General features: G+C 41.0%; 1 protein-coding gene across 1 annotated transcript in view; it reads right to left on the reverse strand.

Moving 5' to 3' along the window:
* The window catches only part of obsl1a (obscurin like cytoskeletal adaptor 1a), a 19632-nt gene extending 5566 nt beyond the window's left edge, over positions 1-14066 (reverse strand). Inside the window, exons 1-15 of the mRNA XM_005937308.3 lie at positions 13647-14066; positions 11036-12298; positions 9051-9320; positions 8523-8783; positions 7782-8087; positions 6584-6850; positions 6221-6496; positions 5688-5802; positions 5312-5472; positions 4844-5116; positions 4460-4735; positions 4075-4350; positions 3717-3992; positions 1400-1675; positions 1042-1311 (exon numbers count right to left, since the gene is read on the reverse strand). Of these exons, the coding sequence (XP_005937370.1) occupies positions 1042-1311; positions 1400-1675; positions 3717-3992; positions 4075-4350; positions 4460-4735; positions 4844-5116; positions 5312-5472; positions 5688-5802; positions 6221-6496; positions 6584-6850; positions 7782-8087; positions 8523-8783; positions 9051-9320; positions 11036-12224 (4492 nt within the window). The 5' untranslated portion in view covers positions 12225-12298; positions 13647-14066. The remainder of the gene's footprint in view (positions 1-1041; positions 1312-1399; positions 1676-3716; positions 3993-4074; positions 4351-4459; positions 4736-4843; positions 5117-5311; positions 5473-5687; positions 5803-6220; positions 6497-6583; positions 6851-7781; positions 8088-8522; positions 8784-9050; positions 9321-11035; positions 12299-13646) is intronic.
* Positions 14067-17112: the final 3046 nt, after the last annotated feature.

The following is a 17112-nucleotide window of genomic DNA, read 5'->3' on the forward strand; positions in this document are numbered from 1 at the left end:
CCCAAACAGTGGTCACAAATCAGTCCAAATGTGTGGTAGTGGGCACATCTGCTATATTGAGATAATCCATCCCACCTCACAGGTGTGCCACATCAGGATGCTGATCTGACATCATGAGTAGTGCACAGGTGTACCTCAGACTGCCCACAACAAAAGGCCACCCTGGAATGTGCAGTTTTTTGCGCTATTGGGGGTCTGGGGACCCAGAACCGGTCAGTATCTGGTGTGACCACCATTTGCCTCATGCAGTGCAACACATCGTCGCATGGAGTCTATCAGATTGTCAATTGTGGCCTGTGGAATGTTGGTCCACTCCACTTCAATGGCTGTGCGAGGTTGTTGGATATTCGTGGGAACTGGTACACGCTGTCGTATACGCCGGTCAAGCACATCCCGAACATGCTCAATGGGTGACATGTCCGGTGAGTATGCTGGCCATGCAAGAACTGGGACATTCTCAGCTGCCATCTGCCCTGAACAATGTGAACCATGATTCATCCGTGAAGCGCACACCTCTCCAACGTGCCAGACGCCATCGAATGTGAGCATTTGCCCACACAAGTCTGTTACGGCGACGAGCTGGAGTCAGGTCAAGACCCCGATGAGGACGACGGGCATGCAGTTGAGCGTCCCTGAGACGGTTTCTGACAGTTTGTGCAGAAATTGTTTGGTTGTGCAAACCAATTGTTCCAGCAGCTGTCTGGGTGGCTGGTCTCAGACGATCTTGGAGGTGAACCTGCTGGATGTGGAGGTCCTGGGCTGGTGTGGTTACACGAGGTCTGCGGTTGTGAGGCCGGTTGGATGTGCTGCCATATTCTCTGAAACGCCTGTGGAGACGGCTTATGGTTGAGAAATGAACATTCAATCACATTTGGACTGATTTGTGACCACTGTTTGGGAGGGATGGTTATATTGTGTATCTGGAATGAATTTTAGGTCTCTACGTCCATCCCATGGGGAATGGGAGCAGTAACAAAGGTGTTGCGTTTATATTTTTGTTGAGTGTACATAGCTGTTCAAAATGCAAAACAAAATTTTAACCTTTCACCAGCAGGCTGAAGTGCATCTGGTCTGTGTTGATGTCACATGTGTACTCGCCGGCATCAGAGCGTCTCAAAGGCTCGATAGTAAAAGTGCGTTTATGGCCCTCCATGAGTGCTCGGTAACGATCACCTTCAACGGGCGACCAGTCTTTCATCCAGCGCACTAGAGCGCTTTCCTTGGAAACATAGCTTGTCAAGGTCACGCTCTCTGCTTCGTAACCCGTCACAACAATGTCATCCTCCTTGTTCACAAATGTAACTGGAGTCTCTTTGATAGAAAAGAAAATTTAAAAGAAAGTTATATGACCTTTTTTCTCTTCTTTAAAGCTGTGAAGGCTTATTTTGTGGATTCGTACCTTGAATGCGTATAACGCTGACCATCTTGTCATCCACAGCGTCACACACATACTTTCCAGAATCGGAAGGCTGAACACAGGAAATGATGATTTTCCTCAATGTCCCATAGCTTTCAATATAGGTCCGGTCATCACTGGTGAGAAGCCTGTCATTACAATACCACTGGACAGGGGCATTAGCACGAGATACCTCACAGGCCAGGATCAGGTCATCGCCTGCCATCATCTCCTGGTATTCAAGGTCATTTGAGTTTCCAACAATGGTCACTGGAGGCTCTGAGGGAAGAAGATGGATTAATTCATGCAAAGTTTTGCCAGAAATATCCTTTTGAAAAAAATGTACATACAGAGATAGCTCTTTTGTGATAATATCATGCCAGTGGAAGGCAAAATTATAACTACTTGATCCTGCCAGATACTAGCTGCCCTTTTGAAATGTTTTCAAAAATGTTTTCAAAAGTCCAAGGCAAGATGCTTAGCCTTATCCCTTTCAAAAAATAAGTTTAACCTTTTATTTAAATAAATATTTAAAAAGTACTTGAAAAACAGCTAACTGCTTATCTTCATTGGAATGGTATGTATAAAACTTAACACTTCAGAATTCCTCACAGAAACAGCATTGACATGGAGGTTATGAATAACCTTGTCATGGCCTCTGACAGAACGGAGTCTTTCAGAGACATTCTGTTCATGTAGATCGGAGTTCCAGTTGTGCTGACGAATTCTATTTACATTATAAATGCTCCTCTTAAGCAGTAACATTAGAAACCATAGCATACAATTGCATTGCTATGCAGATGATACCCAGCTCTATGTGTCTGTCAAGAGATATATTCTAAAGACACTTCTTCAGCATGAGAGTCAGAGAGTAGAAACACACACGCTGCAGTTTTTACTTGCAAGGGCAGTCACAGAGTGCTCGCAGTGGCTCAAGGACTCGCGCTCTGCCACTGTCCTGGTCTTTATTTATATACAACAGTAGGTGCATTCATTTATTACATTGGAATGTGGATGTGTGCGCGTGTGTGTGTGCGTGTGTGCCAGGAGAGGCTTCTCTACCTGGCACGAAGTGAAACTGCTCGTTAAGCTCTTATCTAGCACTAATAGGTACTGCTCCTTCCCTGCATGATAACGGGTCACAGTGAACTAAAAACAGTCTGAGTTATAAAGAGGTCATCATGCAGTATTCTATCATATGCAAACTTATTTTATTAAAAGTCTATACTGACTACTAAGTACAATTTTCTATTGACAGTGTCAATAAAGCTAGATGAAACACCTATTAGTTAAACTGCAGGAATAAAGATATAAAAGCCCGTATAACCTCTAAGTTCAAATAAAAATTTGACTATTTTACTTTGCTTAAAAATCTTAGTAACATGGTGTCTAACCAGATACAGTCCCAGTCAAAAGTTTAAGACCCCTTGAAAAATGGCAAAAACTCATATTTGCATGGTAGGATCTTAAAAAGTCAAAAAAGTTCCCTTTTTGAACATGGTCGGGTTGTTAAACTGCATAAGCAGGGCCTCTCACAGAGTGCCATCGCTGCTGAGGTGGGACGCAGTAAGACAGTCATTTGGAATTTCTTAAATGAACCTGAGGGTTATGATGGAAGACCCAAAAACATTTCACCAGCACTGAGCCAGAGGATCCAATTGGCTGTCCGTCAAGACACTGGACGATCCTTGACCCAAATTAAGGCCTTTATTGGTGCTGACTGCAGCCCCATAACCTTCAGACAGCATATGAGACTGAAGGGCTTCAAAAACAAAATAATATCTTCAAAGGCCTCGTCTCCTTGAACGCCACAGAACTGACCGTTTGGACATGAGACACTGAAAGGTGGTAGAAAGTTTTATTTTCTGATGAGAAAAAATCTTGATGGTTTCCAGTGTTACTGGCATGACAAGCAGATCCCACCTGTGATGTTTTTTTATGCACCATAGTAGGTGCTTTTTCCTGTAAAACAGCCTGTTTCATTTTAAGTGTTGTTTTCAATAAATTGCATGCTCAAAAAAATGTTTTGTCTCACTCCCATTTCTTCTTGTTGCATGTTGAAGCTCTACCTGGAACCTTGTTAAGATCCAACCATGCAAAATATGATATTTTGTCATTTCCAAGTGGTCTTAAACTTTTGATTGGGACTGTATTTACCATGGATGGCATTGTTTTCGTCTGCAGTAACCATGTGAGGAAACCTGGAGTCCTTTTTGACCAGGATATGTATTTCAATGTGCATATTAAACAAATATGCACGACTGCTTTCTAAGAAAAAATTAAAAAAGAAGAAAAATACATTCAGCCATATTAACCTTACCTTCTACTGTAACTTGGAAGCTGATACTGTCATCTCCGACATCCAAAAAATATTCTCCTGAATCTTCGAGTTCAGCATTGAGGATGACGAGCGAGCGGAAAGGACCTTCTTCCTCTTCACAGAACCTTTCATCACCCTGAACACGACAGCCATCCTTGTACCATTTGGCGACAGCATTGGCTCTGGAGAGCTCACACTCCAGCACAATGTCATCAGAGATCAAGAACTTTAGGTTGTTCTTGATCTCTGACTTTCTTAAAATCTTTACTGGTGGCTCTGAGGACACAGAATTGAACATTTATCTTTAAATTTCACAATGGGTCAGAAAACTCATACCGAGGCAATTGCTGCATCTTACCTGAAACTTTAACCTGGAAATCAATTTTATCATCCATAGCGTCACAAGTGTATTTGCCAGAATCCTCAGGAGTGGGAGAGTGAATTGTCAAACGACGAATGAGCCCATCTTCTGTGATGGTGACATTGCTGCTTTGCTGAATTTCTTCACCATTTATCAGCCACTTGACTTCTGCATTTGGTCGGGACACCTCAATTTCTAGAATCACTGGTTTGCCAGCAAGACTCTCCAGTTTTTCAGCTATGTCTTTGGGGCAAGTTAGCGTTACTGGTGGCTCTAAGTGAAGCAAAGAGAAATAAAGTATGTAAAATGTAATGTGATGATTCGTTTACTGAGTGACCATGTATAGACCATAAATAATTAGCCTGAATGTATGCCTGTTTACCTGTAATAGTTACTAGGAAAGCCAAAGAGTTATCTTCTGTGTCACATACATACTCCCCCGTGTCGTGCACAGTGGTTATGGGTATAATGAGCCTCCGTTGGGCCCCGTCCACCTCCAGGATCAAGTTGTGCCCTGCCTCTACTTCTAGACTGTCTTTGAACCAGCGCACAGGAGCATCCGCCTTTGAGATCTCACAGCTGAGCTCCAGCCTCTCTGATGCCAAGTGAGTCAGTTCCAGCTCTGATTCACTGGGATAAATGATTCTTACTGGTGGATCTAGTACAAGTGAAAGTTATTAAAAAAAATAAGCATTTAAACTTATTTTGTAGATTCTCTATGTTTCAATTTGATATCTGTTAGAAGAGGTGAGCACTAAAGTTTTACCTTTAACACCAAGTTGGAAGAAGATGGAGTCTCCATCTGTTTCACAGACATACTCTCCAGCATCCTCCTCTGAGCTGCAGAGAATTGTCAGCCTCCTGTAAGGGCCTTCTGATATCAGCTGGATGTTTTCACTCTCTGCCACCTGCAGGCCATCCTTGAACCATCGCACCTTCCCCCTGGAGCGAGACAGCTCGCACTGCAGGTGGATCTCCTCTGAGATGTAGCTCTCAATCACCACATCGTCTTTAGGTTCCACTATCATCACTGGAGGCTCTGTGTTTTTTGTTTGAGTAATAAGAGCGAGGTCAAATGGTGCTCACAATGAATTAATAATCTATTTGTTCCACAATGCCACCTTTAATCTTTTTATTCTCATTTTAAAACTTCAGGGCCAAAACACAGCCAAAATATGTTGTTAAATGCCTTTTGTTTTTACCGACAGGAGTTGGAGGAGAAAGGTCAGTGTACCTCGGACATTGACTGTGAACTCCATGCTGCTGTTTCCTGCCTGGCAAGTATAACTTCCAGCATCTGAGGTTTCTGCAGAGCGGATAATTAACCTCCTCATGGTTCCTTCTGCCTGCAGAGTTATGTTGTCACTGGGCTTGATCTCACAGCCGTCTTTATACCTGGGACACAGACACAGATAACTGTAAAGAGTCTCAAAGAGTTTGTTTTAGTTACATTAATAAAAAACCTGTGTCCTACTAAGAGGTTGATTGTGCCGTAAACAAAATGATGCAGGAAGTATTTGAACAGTTAGACACTGGAAACACAGAAGACTACAGACTTTACAGATCTACAGATCTGTCTTTATTTGCAAACAGGAATTCTTCAGTCTTACCACACAACTTCAGCATCATCTCTGGAGACATGGCAGACCAGCACCACAGGGTCCAACTCCATGCTGCTCTTATGAAGTTCATCCCCAGCGACCGGACTGAAATCCACCGGAGGACCTTAAAAACAGGGTAGAAGGAAGACTGCATGTCAATGGCTGGAGCTCAAGGTATTACATGAACTAGCCCTCTAAAAATTGGAGTGATTCTTGGTATGGTTTAATAATAAGCCCAGATGTGGTCCAAATGTGTTAGCACAGGTTTTAAACAAGGTTTTGATTTCTTACAAGACATAAAAATCAGTCAGAGACACAGTTGTTTATATTCAGTGTCACTTAATAATCCAAGAAACATCAGTATTTTCATGATATGAAATCCAGATAGTATATTAAGCATGCATTTTTCTGTATAAGAAAATTAACATGTGATTCTTTAAGTAAATATAACAAAATGGTCAATTAATATCCATGTTAATGTTAATGTCTATGTTAATGTTAAAGAAGCTCATCAGCATGTCATCTGTTCATAAACCAATTACCTGCAACATCCACATTGAATGTGATGACATCCCCTGAAGTTTCACATGTGTAAACTCCAGAGTGAGATTCCTCAGCTGACTGGATCACGATCCTCCTCATATTCCCATCCGCCTGGATGTTTAGACCATCTGAGACCTGAAGCTCCTTGCCATCTTTGAACCAGGATACTTTTGCAAACGGATGGGAGACTTCACAGTAGAGTACAATGGCATCCCCTATGTCCACCTTTTTCTTGCTGTCTAACTCTGACAGAGGACTGAATTTCATCACGGCAGCTGATGAAAAAAAAAAATGAACACAGAAATAAGCAAACTTAAAAAAAATGCATCAATCACAGGTTTTTCAGAGGTTTTTACACCTACGTTTAACGTTGAGCACAGCGGAATCCCTGACTCCGTTAGCTATGAAGGTGACCTCTGCTTCATCCTCTGTCATGCGACTTTCATGGATCACCACTGAGTGCTTTGTTTGATTGTGTTGTATTGAATATCGTCCGCCGTGCTGCAGTTGAGCACTATTGAGAAACCAGGTTCCAACCATTGGGGCAGACAATTCAATGGAGAAGCGAGCATCTTGTCCTTCTACAACCTCACAGCTTTGGAGGCGGCTGAGGATCTTGGGCCCAGGAACTAGCAAGTACAGAAGAAGTACAGTACAGGTATTAGTCAATTAAGCCTGACAGATATGTTGGCCCTAATAATATTAGCTATTTGCACATATATTGGCATCAGAATTTACAACAGAATTAAAAAGTAAAGAAGAGACAGGAAAAATGTCTTTCTACTATGTTATGTGTTGATTTTGCACAGCTTGCATAGTCTGCCACCAGAGGGCGCTCTGCAACTTCCCTGTTGGCAACAATGTCTGAACTGCCACAAAACATCAACCAGCTGATCCAAGCAGATCTGGCAGTGCATAAATGGCTAATACACGACTTGTTGTGACATTAAAGCAAGATTATTTTTAAACTCATTGTAATTTTATCATTGGTGTCTGAAAGAAAAAAATATTGGTCCATATTTTTAAATTGCTCAATTTAGTCCTATAAACATATCCTATGTCGTACACTATTAGTCAACAAATAATGCGTAGTTTACTCTAGAAAATTACAGGAAAGTGCTGGAAGTTAAATTTACCAGAAGGAAATTGTCATTTTACAGTACTGTAAAATTAGTTCTCTTACTCCAGTCTACGTAATATCTACGTTTATCACTGATAAATATAACTACATGTCCTTGTTCGCTTAAACCTTAACACTTTTCTTTGCCACACTGGAGACCACATCAAACACCCACAACAAATTTAAGCACAATATAACTGAAATAACCATAATTAAAAGAAGAAAAATTATTAACATTTATATGCCCATGGTTTCTCAGCAAGTTAAAAAAACAAACGCTCTACCTAAAAATGTATACAATTTTGTGTTTCATATTTAAAGTAAACTGTAGTGTTTTTGAATAAAATTATATTCACCTCAAAGAAGAGTTTCAAGTAAAACTTTAAAAAAATGACATTTAATATATCTGTATGTAAAATCTGTCGCCGTGTGCTCCTCACCCAGATGGACAACTTTGGGAAACTCCACATGGCCGCTTCGTCCATATTTGTTAATGCAGCAAACTCTGAAACGGTAGTTGCCCTCGCATCGTACAATGTCACCGGTGACCTCAGCTGAGGTGGCGGTCTCTGAGGTGAAACACTTCTGCCATTCCTGAGAACCCACTTCTTGCATCTCCAGCACAAACACAGAGCGGGTGGAGGTCTGACTACTGGGGGCGTGATCCCAGTTAAGTAGCGCACTGTTGGGTCTGTCTACATCCATTTTGACTCCCACCGGACAGATAGGTGGGCAGTGTCGTGTGGCTGAAAGACAAAGAAGAATAAAGAATGTAATAAGGGTGGATTGATAAAAGGCTGATTGTCAGAAGGCATCATTAAATTCACTGAAACTAGTTAGTTAATTAGTATACAAGCAGAAGCAATAATTGTAATGTATTATTAGACAAATGTAAAAATAATTAAATAAAAACACATTTTGTCTTAAAATTAATACATTTAGACAAGTGAGCCTACATTTTTGCATATGACTCCTTCTAAAAATAAATTTGCCATCAGAGTTCCCACTCTCACCCCCAGCAAAAACACTCTACTGAATGTAACAAAAAACAAAATGATCCTGCAACAAATAAACCTGAAATAAATGTTTATTTAAATCTCAAACACAACCTGCAAAGCTTCTTCAAATCAAGGCAAAAAAAACCCTTAACAAACATTTACACAAAGTGTTTGCTAAATTACCTTTGACTTTGAGGCGTGATGAAGTCTTGGATCGTCCTGCGACAAATGTCACAACTCCCGAGTCGTGATAGGCCACGTTGACAAAGACCAGAATGTGAGTTTTGCCAAAAGACTTGAGGATTGTTTGGTGTGTTTCATGTAGCTTCAACCCGTCTTTGAACCAGTGGACCTCCATGTCTTCGTTCTCCACCTCCACGCAGAAGGCTGCGTTCTCACCCTCCAGGACCTCCAGTTTTCGTGGAAGCTTACGAACAATAGTACCTGTACGGATAAAAATCAATGCAAATAGTTTTTCAAAATAAGCTTAAAAGCTGCATCAGGTAGTTTCCCCCTTTGACCACACACTGTGCTAACAGGTGTTTATACAGAGATCATTTAGCTTGAAATAATGACATGAATGGATATCATTAAGTTAATGCGATAAAGCAAGTGTGCATTGAGATTTTGTCTTCCTGAAGTACTAGTCCTAGAAATACCATCCCTTTTTACAATAATTTGATGCACCGTAGCCTATTTTTCATAGTGTACCTTTAACTGAGAGCTCAGCAATGCTCTTTGCTCCATCAGGCATCTCACAGAGGTAGACTCCATCATCGTCTGTTCCTACATCGTGAATAGTGAGTCTTCGTTTGGTTCCTTTCTGCTCCATCCCATATTTACTGCTGGGCATCAGCCTCTGGTCTTCCAGGTACCAGGCAGCTGGGAGTGACTCATCAGGTACCTCACACTCAAGCACAGCAACGTCCCGCTCTTTCACCTCCACGTCTTTTAACGGGCGCCTGAACCGCACGGCAGGGCCTGAAGAATAAGGACAACGTTATCTTTGGTCCAAAGTGGATGAATCGTACATATTTATGGGTACATGTGTGCAAGGATTGATGGAGATGCCAAACAAGAAGCTGTTTCACAGTGCTATAGCGTAGATTTAGAAGACAGCTCAAATTCACTGCATTGGCAGCAGGCCTAGAAAAACTCAAACTCAAAATAATAATTAAAATATAATGTGTGGAAATGAAAAAATTTAGCGCAAACACTTAATTTTTGATTCTCTTTTGCTACCATATAATAGTTTTCAAGCAGTGATTAGCAGTGGTAATGTTCCGTCATGTTATCTGTATGTTAATGACTGGCATGTTGAGCCCATCAACTAAACTGACTCTATAGAGGCAGCTCACAGATGCAGAATGAATCACATATGAATGGGGTAGCATTTTAACTATGCACAGCCCTCACAATTGCAGCTCATGGTATAATGTTTTATTAGTATGGTTTAAGATATGCCCTCATTTATTGTAACTGGACATATACATATTCATTTCAGTTGTCCATTTTCAGTGACTAATGTCTTGAAAAGAAAGACGTTTCTTTTGTGTTATTCAAAAGGTTCCAACAGCATGAAAGCAATTTAATCTGCTTTAAGGGATAATATTTGGTACAATGAAGTGTTTTCTACACTCAAAAAATGAAATTGGGTGGTTGTTACATGTAAAAGATTCAAACTTGTAATTTCAACTAAATAATTTCATGTTTCTAAGGTGAACATAATTAAATCATGTAGCATCTGCATGAAATTCAGCAACTTAATTTGTTCTTGTTGAGATGACATGATACAATCTAGTAAGTGTGGTTAGTTGACTGGACTCACGAAATTCACAAGATCATATTAGATGTCAAACTGCAGGAAAATTGCTGGAGTTTTAAGAGGCAGACAGCTACACCCACACCACGTGTATGCTATTGCTATTTATTGTGGTTTAACCTGTCAAGGACAAAAACCTACAGAAAATTCTGCATCAAGCCTTGTAATCATAGCTTTCCTAGTTTTGTTAAGCCTGCATTGACAGCTTGGTGGTGTGATGGTTAGTGCTGTTGTCTCACAGCAACAAGGGCCTGGGTTCAAATCCACAATCTGGCTAGTTTGCAGTGTGTAATTGGAGTTAGGTTAATTGGTGATTCTAAATTACCCATGAATGTAAGTGCAAATGGTTGTTTGTCTCTATGAAATCATAAACCTGCATATTGGTTCATTACGCAAGACTAGCAGTAATTGCCTTGACTAACAAAGTAGGTGTTCAAACAACAAGATTTCATTGCGTTTCCCTGAAGTTTTTAACTTGTGTAGAATGAATTAAAACAAATTTCACTCTACATACTTAAATCCCTTCAAGTCAATGTAAGTATACACAACGTAATCTGATTACATCAAGCCACCAAATGCCAAATGTGTTGGTTTGACATGGTCAAAAATGGGTTATTGTACTTGGTTAAATCACATGGGAAAAGGTGCCATGATTAAATTGTGTAGGTGGTTATTTTCAGAGGTTTTATAATAATGTTTCAATGTTAATCACCTTCTGTGGTTTCTGTTACTCTTTTAATCACTTTTTCCATTTACTTGTAGCATTCAGTGAACACATAGGACTAACATTATTTGGGTTAAATATTGTTCAAGAAGAATATCACATGTCATGTTCTTCCATGAAGGTTGCAGAAAAAAGAACAGGTTGCCATACCTTTGACGGACAGGTGAACTGCACTTAGGGTGTTTCCCAGCGCGTTTGATGCTGCACACACATACAACCCTGTGTCCTGTACTTTACAGTACAGCACCTTCAGGGTGTAGTAGCCCTCTCTGTCCTCAAATATCAGATGACGTCTGTCAGGCTCTAGGGGAACTCCATCTTTCTTCCAGATGATCTCAGGTTTCGGCTTCCCTGTTACAAAGCAGCGAAACTTGGCGTGTTTCCCCTCCGCTACTGCAAATTTCTTCACTTTTGACGCATCGACAGGTGGCTCTGCTGTGATCCTTGACAAACTGGGCCTCCCACCCCTGTGTTTTGGTGACCACTGGCTGTTAGTGTGACCAGTCGAGGATGTTTTGCTGTCACCTCGCTCTGGTACAGGTTCGACAAGAAGGACGGCCCCAGCCAGGGCCTCACCATGGCAGTTGACGGCCTTGCAGGTGTAGACGCCTTTGTCTGGCATACGCGTCCGATATATCTTGAGTTGGAACCAGCCACCATCTTCATTTCTCATGCTGAAGTGAGAACTCTCAAAGATGTCATTGAGTTTCTTCCCATCCTTTTCCCAAATCACCTCTGGCAGAGGAGTCCCCCAGATTTTACAGGAGAAGGCAGCGTCTTCGCCCCGATCCACACGCAGAGACAGGGGCTTGATGAGGAATCGCGGTCTGTCATCAGATGTCAGATCAACCTCTGCTTGGTTTTTGCTTAGCCTGCTGTTCCATTCTCCATTCAGTTCCCCTCCATTTGCCTTGCAGTGTTCACCATTTTGCACTGCATTGTAGCCATTTAGGTGTCCCACAAATTCTCCATTTTCTTGCATAGGCTGCGCCCCACCATTGACCACTAACTGTCTTGCATCCTCATCTTGTTGCTGGGCCTCTCCTTCAACTTTAAGTGAGGCTGCTGCATAGGTTTCTCCTATGCTATTTCTAGCCTTGCAGATGTACTGGCCAGCATCCTGCTGGGTCACTCTGGTAATAGTCAGCAAGTAAACCTTTCCCTCCTCCGAGATCTTGTAGCGTCCTTCAGACAGGATCTGGACATTTTTGCGTTCCCAGATCACATCTGGGCGTGGGTCTCCACCGATTTGGCACTTCAGTGTTGCATCTGTTCCACACTGGGCCACTACAGGACGTGGATAGCCTAAAACACGAGGTGCGCCACCAAAAATATCCATGGTGATGTCACCTTTTGTTTGGGTCGAATGAAGAAGCTTCTTCTCAAAATGATCTTCTTCTGTTTTGTAAAGAGCTGAAAGAGAAAGAAGATTATTAGTTCAGTAGATGATTAAAATCTGCCATGAGCGCAGCTTTTGAGTTCAAACCCCAAACCACCATCTAAACAGTAACTGTGTGGTTATTGTGTCCCAGATGGGTTCATCAGTAATCTGACTCAAACTGAAAGCAGAATGAAGAGTGAACAGTTTTATAAAATACAATAAAATGATCAATCTCCATTAATTCCACGGTGTATCTTTTTCCTGTCTTCCTCCTCCCATCGCCAACCTTTCTGGAGGTTCTGCTGGAGGTTCCTTCCTGTTAAAAGGGAGTTTTTCCTTTCCACTCTCGCCAAGTGCTTTTTTCAAGGGGGTCTTCTGATTGTTGGGGTTTCTCTCCATTATTGTAGGGCTTTTACCTTACAATATAAAGTGTGTTGAAGTGACAGTAGTTGTTATTTGGCACCATTTAAATAAAACTGAATTAAATCAAATTTTAAAAAATTCTGAATACTCAATATAGTTCCCAAAGCTGAAGTAAAGAAGTTTAGTGGTTTTGCGAGGTGGGTATTGAGCAAACACTTTTGGTTGTCTCACAGCTGGTGCTGTAGCTCAGTGAAGAGTGTATTTATAAAGCAGTCTGTCCAAAAAAAGATGCTGGAGCCTCTGTGTCACATAGCACACACAAACACACCTGCAGTCACTAGCTAGGACCAACTAATCCCTTATATACATTCATGTGTACAGAATGCTGTTTGCAGTCTTACTGTTGGCTTCTCTTTGTCAGCTCATTGTAACATTCTAGCAACAACTTAAACAATTCAGTATATAAAGCAAGGGTGTCAAACATAAAGTCTGGGGGCCAGAATTGGCCCGGCAAGGACTCAAATCGAGCCCACTTGACAGCTTTTGAAAATGCGAAGGAAGTAATAGATTTTGACTTATAACTGTATTTTCAAAGGTTTTACAGCCTTTATGACTGATAAAAATCTGCCCCATTACCATTCACGCTAAGCCAAAGTAATTTACTAATAGATAAACACAATGTCAAATGAGTTTGACATCTCTGATCTAAAGCTTTAGCCTCCATTTGTAATGCAGCTGCCACTTGTCTCTTTTCATGGCTCATTTGTTTCCTCTGTGTTGTCACCACCTTTCTTTTTGCTTTGAGAACAGCAGCCATTTGTTCTCTGTGACACATCACGCTTGGAAATCATCTAAAGAGCATAAAGTCATACAACTTTATGACAAGTAGAGGCACATCCCAAGCTCAGTCAGTCTTAGAATGTTTTGTTGGCACATGTAAAGAAAAGATCGTCCTCAGGCATTTTCAGGAGAGAGTTACACAGTGACACAAAAAAAGAGTTCAGAGGATAGACTTACCGCTTTAAGAAATGCTGTCTTTATAGCATTTGTCTCTCTTGTGATGCCTTAAAATGTTATTCTTAAAAATACAAGCTGGCATCAGTTTACTTGGATGATCATTGGTTAGGTTAGCATTCAAGAAGCACGTTTAGAGTCTTCTGCTCATGTTCCTTGTTTTCCTGGTTTGTCTTGTTTGGAGCACCTGCTGGTCACTCAACACCAACGCAGCTGAGAAAAATGGTAGCTTCCATTCACATTTGGTGGTCCAGAGTCATAGTAATATCTTAGTTGTGTCCCTTCAGTCTGGTGTTGGGTTGCAGGTGGCAAGGAGTAAAATGACCACAGCCTTTCAGCTGAGTGCCTGGTTTATGCGTCAGCTCTGATACTGTCATTGTCCAATAGCTAAAGAGTGTGGTGTGAGAGAGAGTGAGCTGGAATTGGTGGTGGGGGGCAGTAAATGCTTTTGCAGCTGCTGCCGCTGCAAGCCACCCCCTAAAAATACCAGCAGCTTCAATGACACTGGGCCAGATAAAGTTAGGCTCCCCATTGACAGGCTATGGTTCGCTGAAGATAGAAGGGGGCCGAGCTCTGCGATGGATCACTCAGCTTAAAAGATATCCTGAGTTAAACCTTTAGAAGAGAAAGGACGCCCTGCCTGCTGGAGCTCCTTGCCTCATGAGTCACGCTGACCCATAAATAGGGTCAAATTAGTGTCACACATTAGAAAATGGTTTATACTGAGGGATGATCAACAGATGGAAGTGAAACAAAGAGTTTGGTGTCATGATAATGCAATTCACGCTAAAAAGATAAAAGACTATGTCATGGCTTTCAGATACACGGCCATATATATATTATCTTAGTACTGCATCATCAGTTAATGTTACACAATTGTAACATAGTAACGACCATAATTTTTGTAACCAAGCATTGTTAACAAATCATATTAATACGCTCCACGCCTTGCGCTTCATCTCTCTTTTTGTGTGTCAAAAATGTTTGTATGTTTGTATTTCAGCACATATTAATAATTGAAAAATCTATTCTCAGTGATAAATGAGTTATATGTAGACCCATATAACACTGTGATTTGAAGAGAAATAATACAAAAATTTCATAAGGTGATAACACTTATTTTAATTCAGGCCCCTTTGTGGTACAAGTCTGGACAGGTAGGTGATTCAGAAGATTATAAATTGTTGGAAAAACTTAAAACATGAAACAAGATGCGTAACATACAACTGGCGTCAGATTTCAAACTACGTGATCAAAAACTACTCACCTCTCCAGTTGTGTCTAAAAGATACACAGTATAGGTGAGCAGTACATGAACACTAAACCCATGTCGTCATCTTAGTATTTTTATTTCCCCCTGCGAGCACGGGTGCTTGTTCACTTATCAATTGTCTCCTTCCGTGGCAGATTTGAATTTGGTGTTGACACATATTGCCTGCATTCTCAGACAACAGCTCTCTGCCCTATCTCTTCAAGTGGAGCGTTTCGGACAGCCGAAGCCACTGATACACACTGCATGCAACCTGTCGTCACGGATATGTGACCTTGAATACAGGTCACATAACTTTGACCCCTTTGTGACGGCGCTGAATTAACACACCGGGAATATCATGTCAAGCACAGACTAAACTTCCCTAAAGTGCGAGTATAATGATGAGAAATTTCTATTTTATATATGGGTTTATAGGGTTTTAAATAAAATATGCGATGTGATCTATCAAGCATGTATCACTGAACAGATGAATTAATACCACAGTCATTTGGAGGAGTCACACTACACTGCTCGCCCCATTTAAGGCTACTTATACCTCTGACATTACAATCCATGCAGTCACCCCCGCAGCTGTTAGGTGTACCAGGAATTAAAAGCACAGTTCTGCTCTTTGTCCTGAGATTGGGTTTCAATATCAAAAGCTGAAGAGGATTGACTGAGACCATGGGGTCTTTAACCCCTTAGCAGTCCTATTAGTCCCCTAAACCATCCAATGTCCCGTGGGCGGTACGTCCGACTGCTAACAGTTTAACAATATGTCAATCACCCTCGCTTCAAACCAAGGAAACTATTCTTCTGTGCTGTGTTAAAGTTATAAAAATATTCATATAGAGAGAATGCTTAGATTTCAGAAGGTTAAAAGCCTTTTGTACAACACTAAGTTAAAAGCCATACACAGAAATACTGTTTTTCAGTACTGTCCACTAGATGTGTTAAGTTCTTATTTGTAGAGCATGAAATCAAAAAAGAATGATCATTCTGGAAATGTGTGGCCTTCTCTGGACAAAAGAGAGTTCAGTTCTGATCACTGCTAAACTGTTTGTCATTGCAGTCTTATTAAGATGGTTGATTTTACTGGGAATCTACAAAAACATTATGGTCCTAGGATGAAGTATTTATGTCCCCAGAGACTAGAGGAGGCACGCACACATAGACAGACAGGACCCCATCCATCTCAACCTTCATCACTGCTGTAAAAGACAAGAGTGAAGGTGTACGGAAAATGAAAGGGATACTGAACTGGCAGATGATATAGACACAGATATCAACAACAACAGAGTCAAGTGATCACTCACATTTTGGCTCTTCCGCTTTTTCCGTGCAACCAGCAAGCCTGCTGGGGAAAAAAAACTTCTGTGTATATGTGTGACACAACTCCAAAAAAGTTCCAAAGAAATCCATATTTTATTGCCTTTATAATGTCATAAAAACTACTTACTCAATGTCTCAAAAAGTTGGGCAGCAAAAGGCTAGAAAAGCAAGTAGGACTGAAAAGAAACAGCTGGACAAACTTATTACATTGCTTGGGATCAGGTCAGTAACATGACTGACTAGGAAAAGAGCGTCTTAGAGAGGCAGAGTTTCTCAGAAGTAAAGATGAGCAGAGGTTCGCCTTTCTGTAAAAAACAGTGTCTATAAAATTGACTACAGTACATAATATTATCAAAAGATTCACAGAATCTGGAGAAATCTCTGTGCGTACTTGTTGAAATCTGTCTGTGAGCACAGTTTGCTGTATCTGTACCAAAATTTGAGTTCATATCATCACCATTATCACAATAGAGAAAAGTGCTTGTATGAATGGGTGCGAATGGGTGAATGAGGCATGTTGTATAAATCGCTTTGAGTGCTCCAGAAGAGTAGAAAAGCGCTATTTAAGAATTAGTCCATTTACCATTTACCTGTGACCTTGGAGGTCATTTTTCTACTCTCTTTCAGGGAAATGAAGGCAGCTTTAGTCTGAATGCGAGTAACATTTCCTTTATAGGAAAAGCTTTCTCAACAAACACTGCCACACTGTCCCAAAGTCCTGACTCATGTGACCTGAACCCCGCGTGACAGGGCTGACTCATTCCTAATTTGCAAGTCTTTACTTCCATTGACCCTCTTAATTTTTAGTGGGGATCTTGAGCAATAGTTCTCCAGGTTTTTGAAGGTATTTCAAAGTTATTTTATGCACATTGTCTGCTTTTTTTC

Source organism: Haplochromis burtoni, unplaced genomic scaffold (assembly GCF_018398535.1).
Source record: "Haplochromis burtoni strain Fernald_Lab_line unplaced genomic scaffold, NCSU_Asbu1 Contig_67, whole genome shotgun sequence".
Taxonomy (NCBI): domain Eukaryota; kingdom Metazoa; phylum Chordata; class Actinopteri; order Cichliformes; family Cichlidae; genus Haplochromis; species Haplochromis burtoni.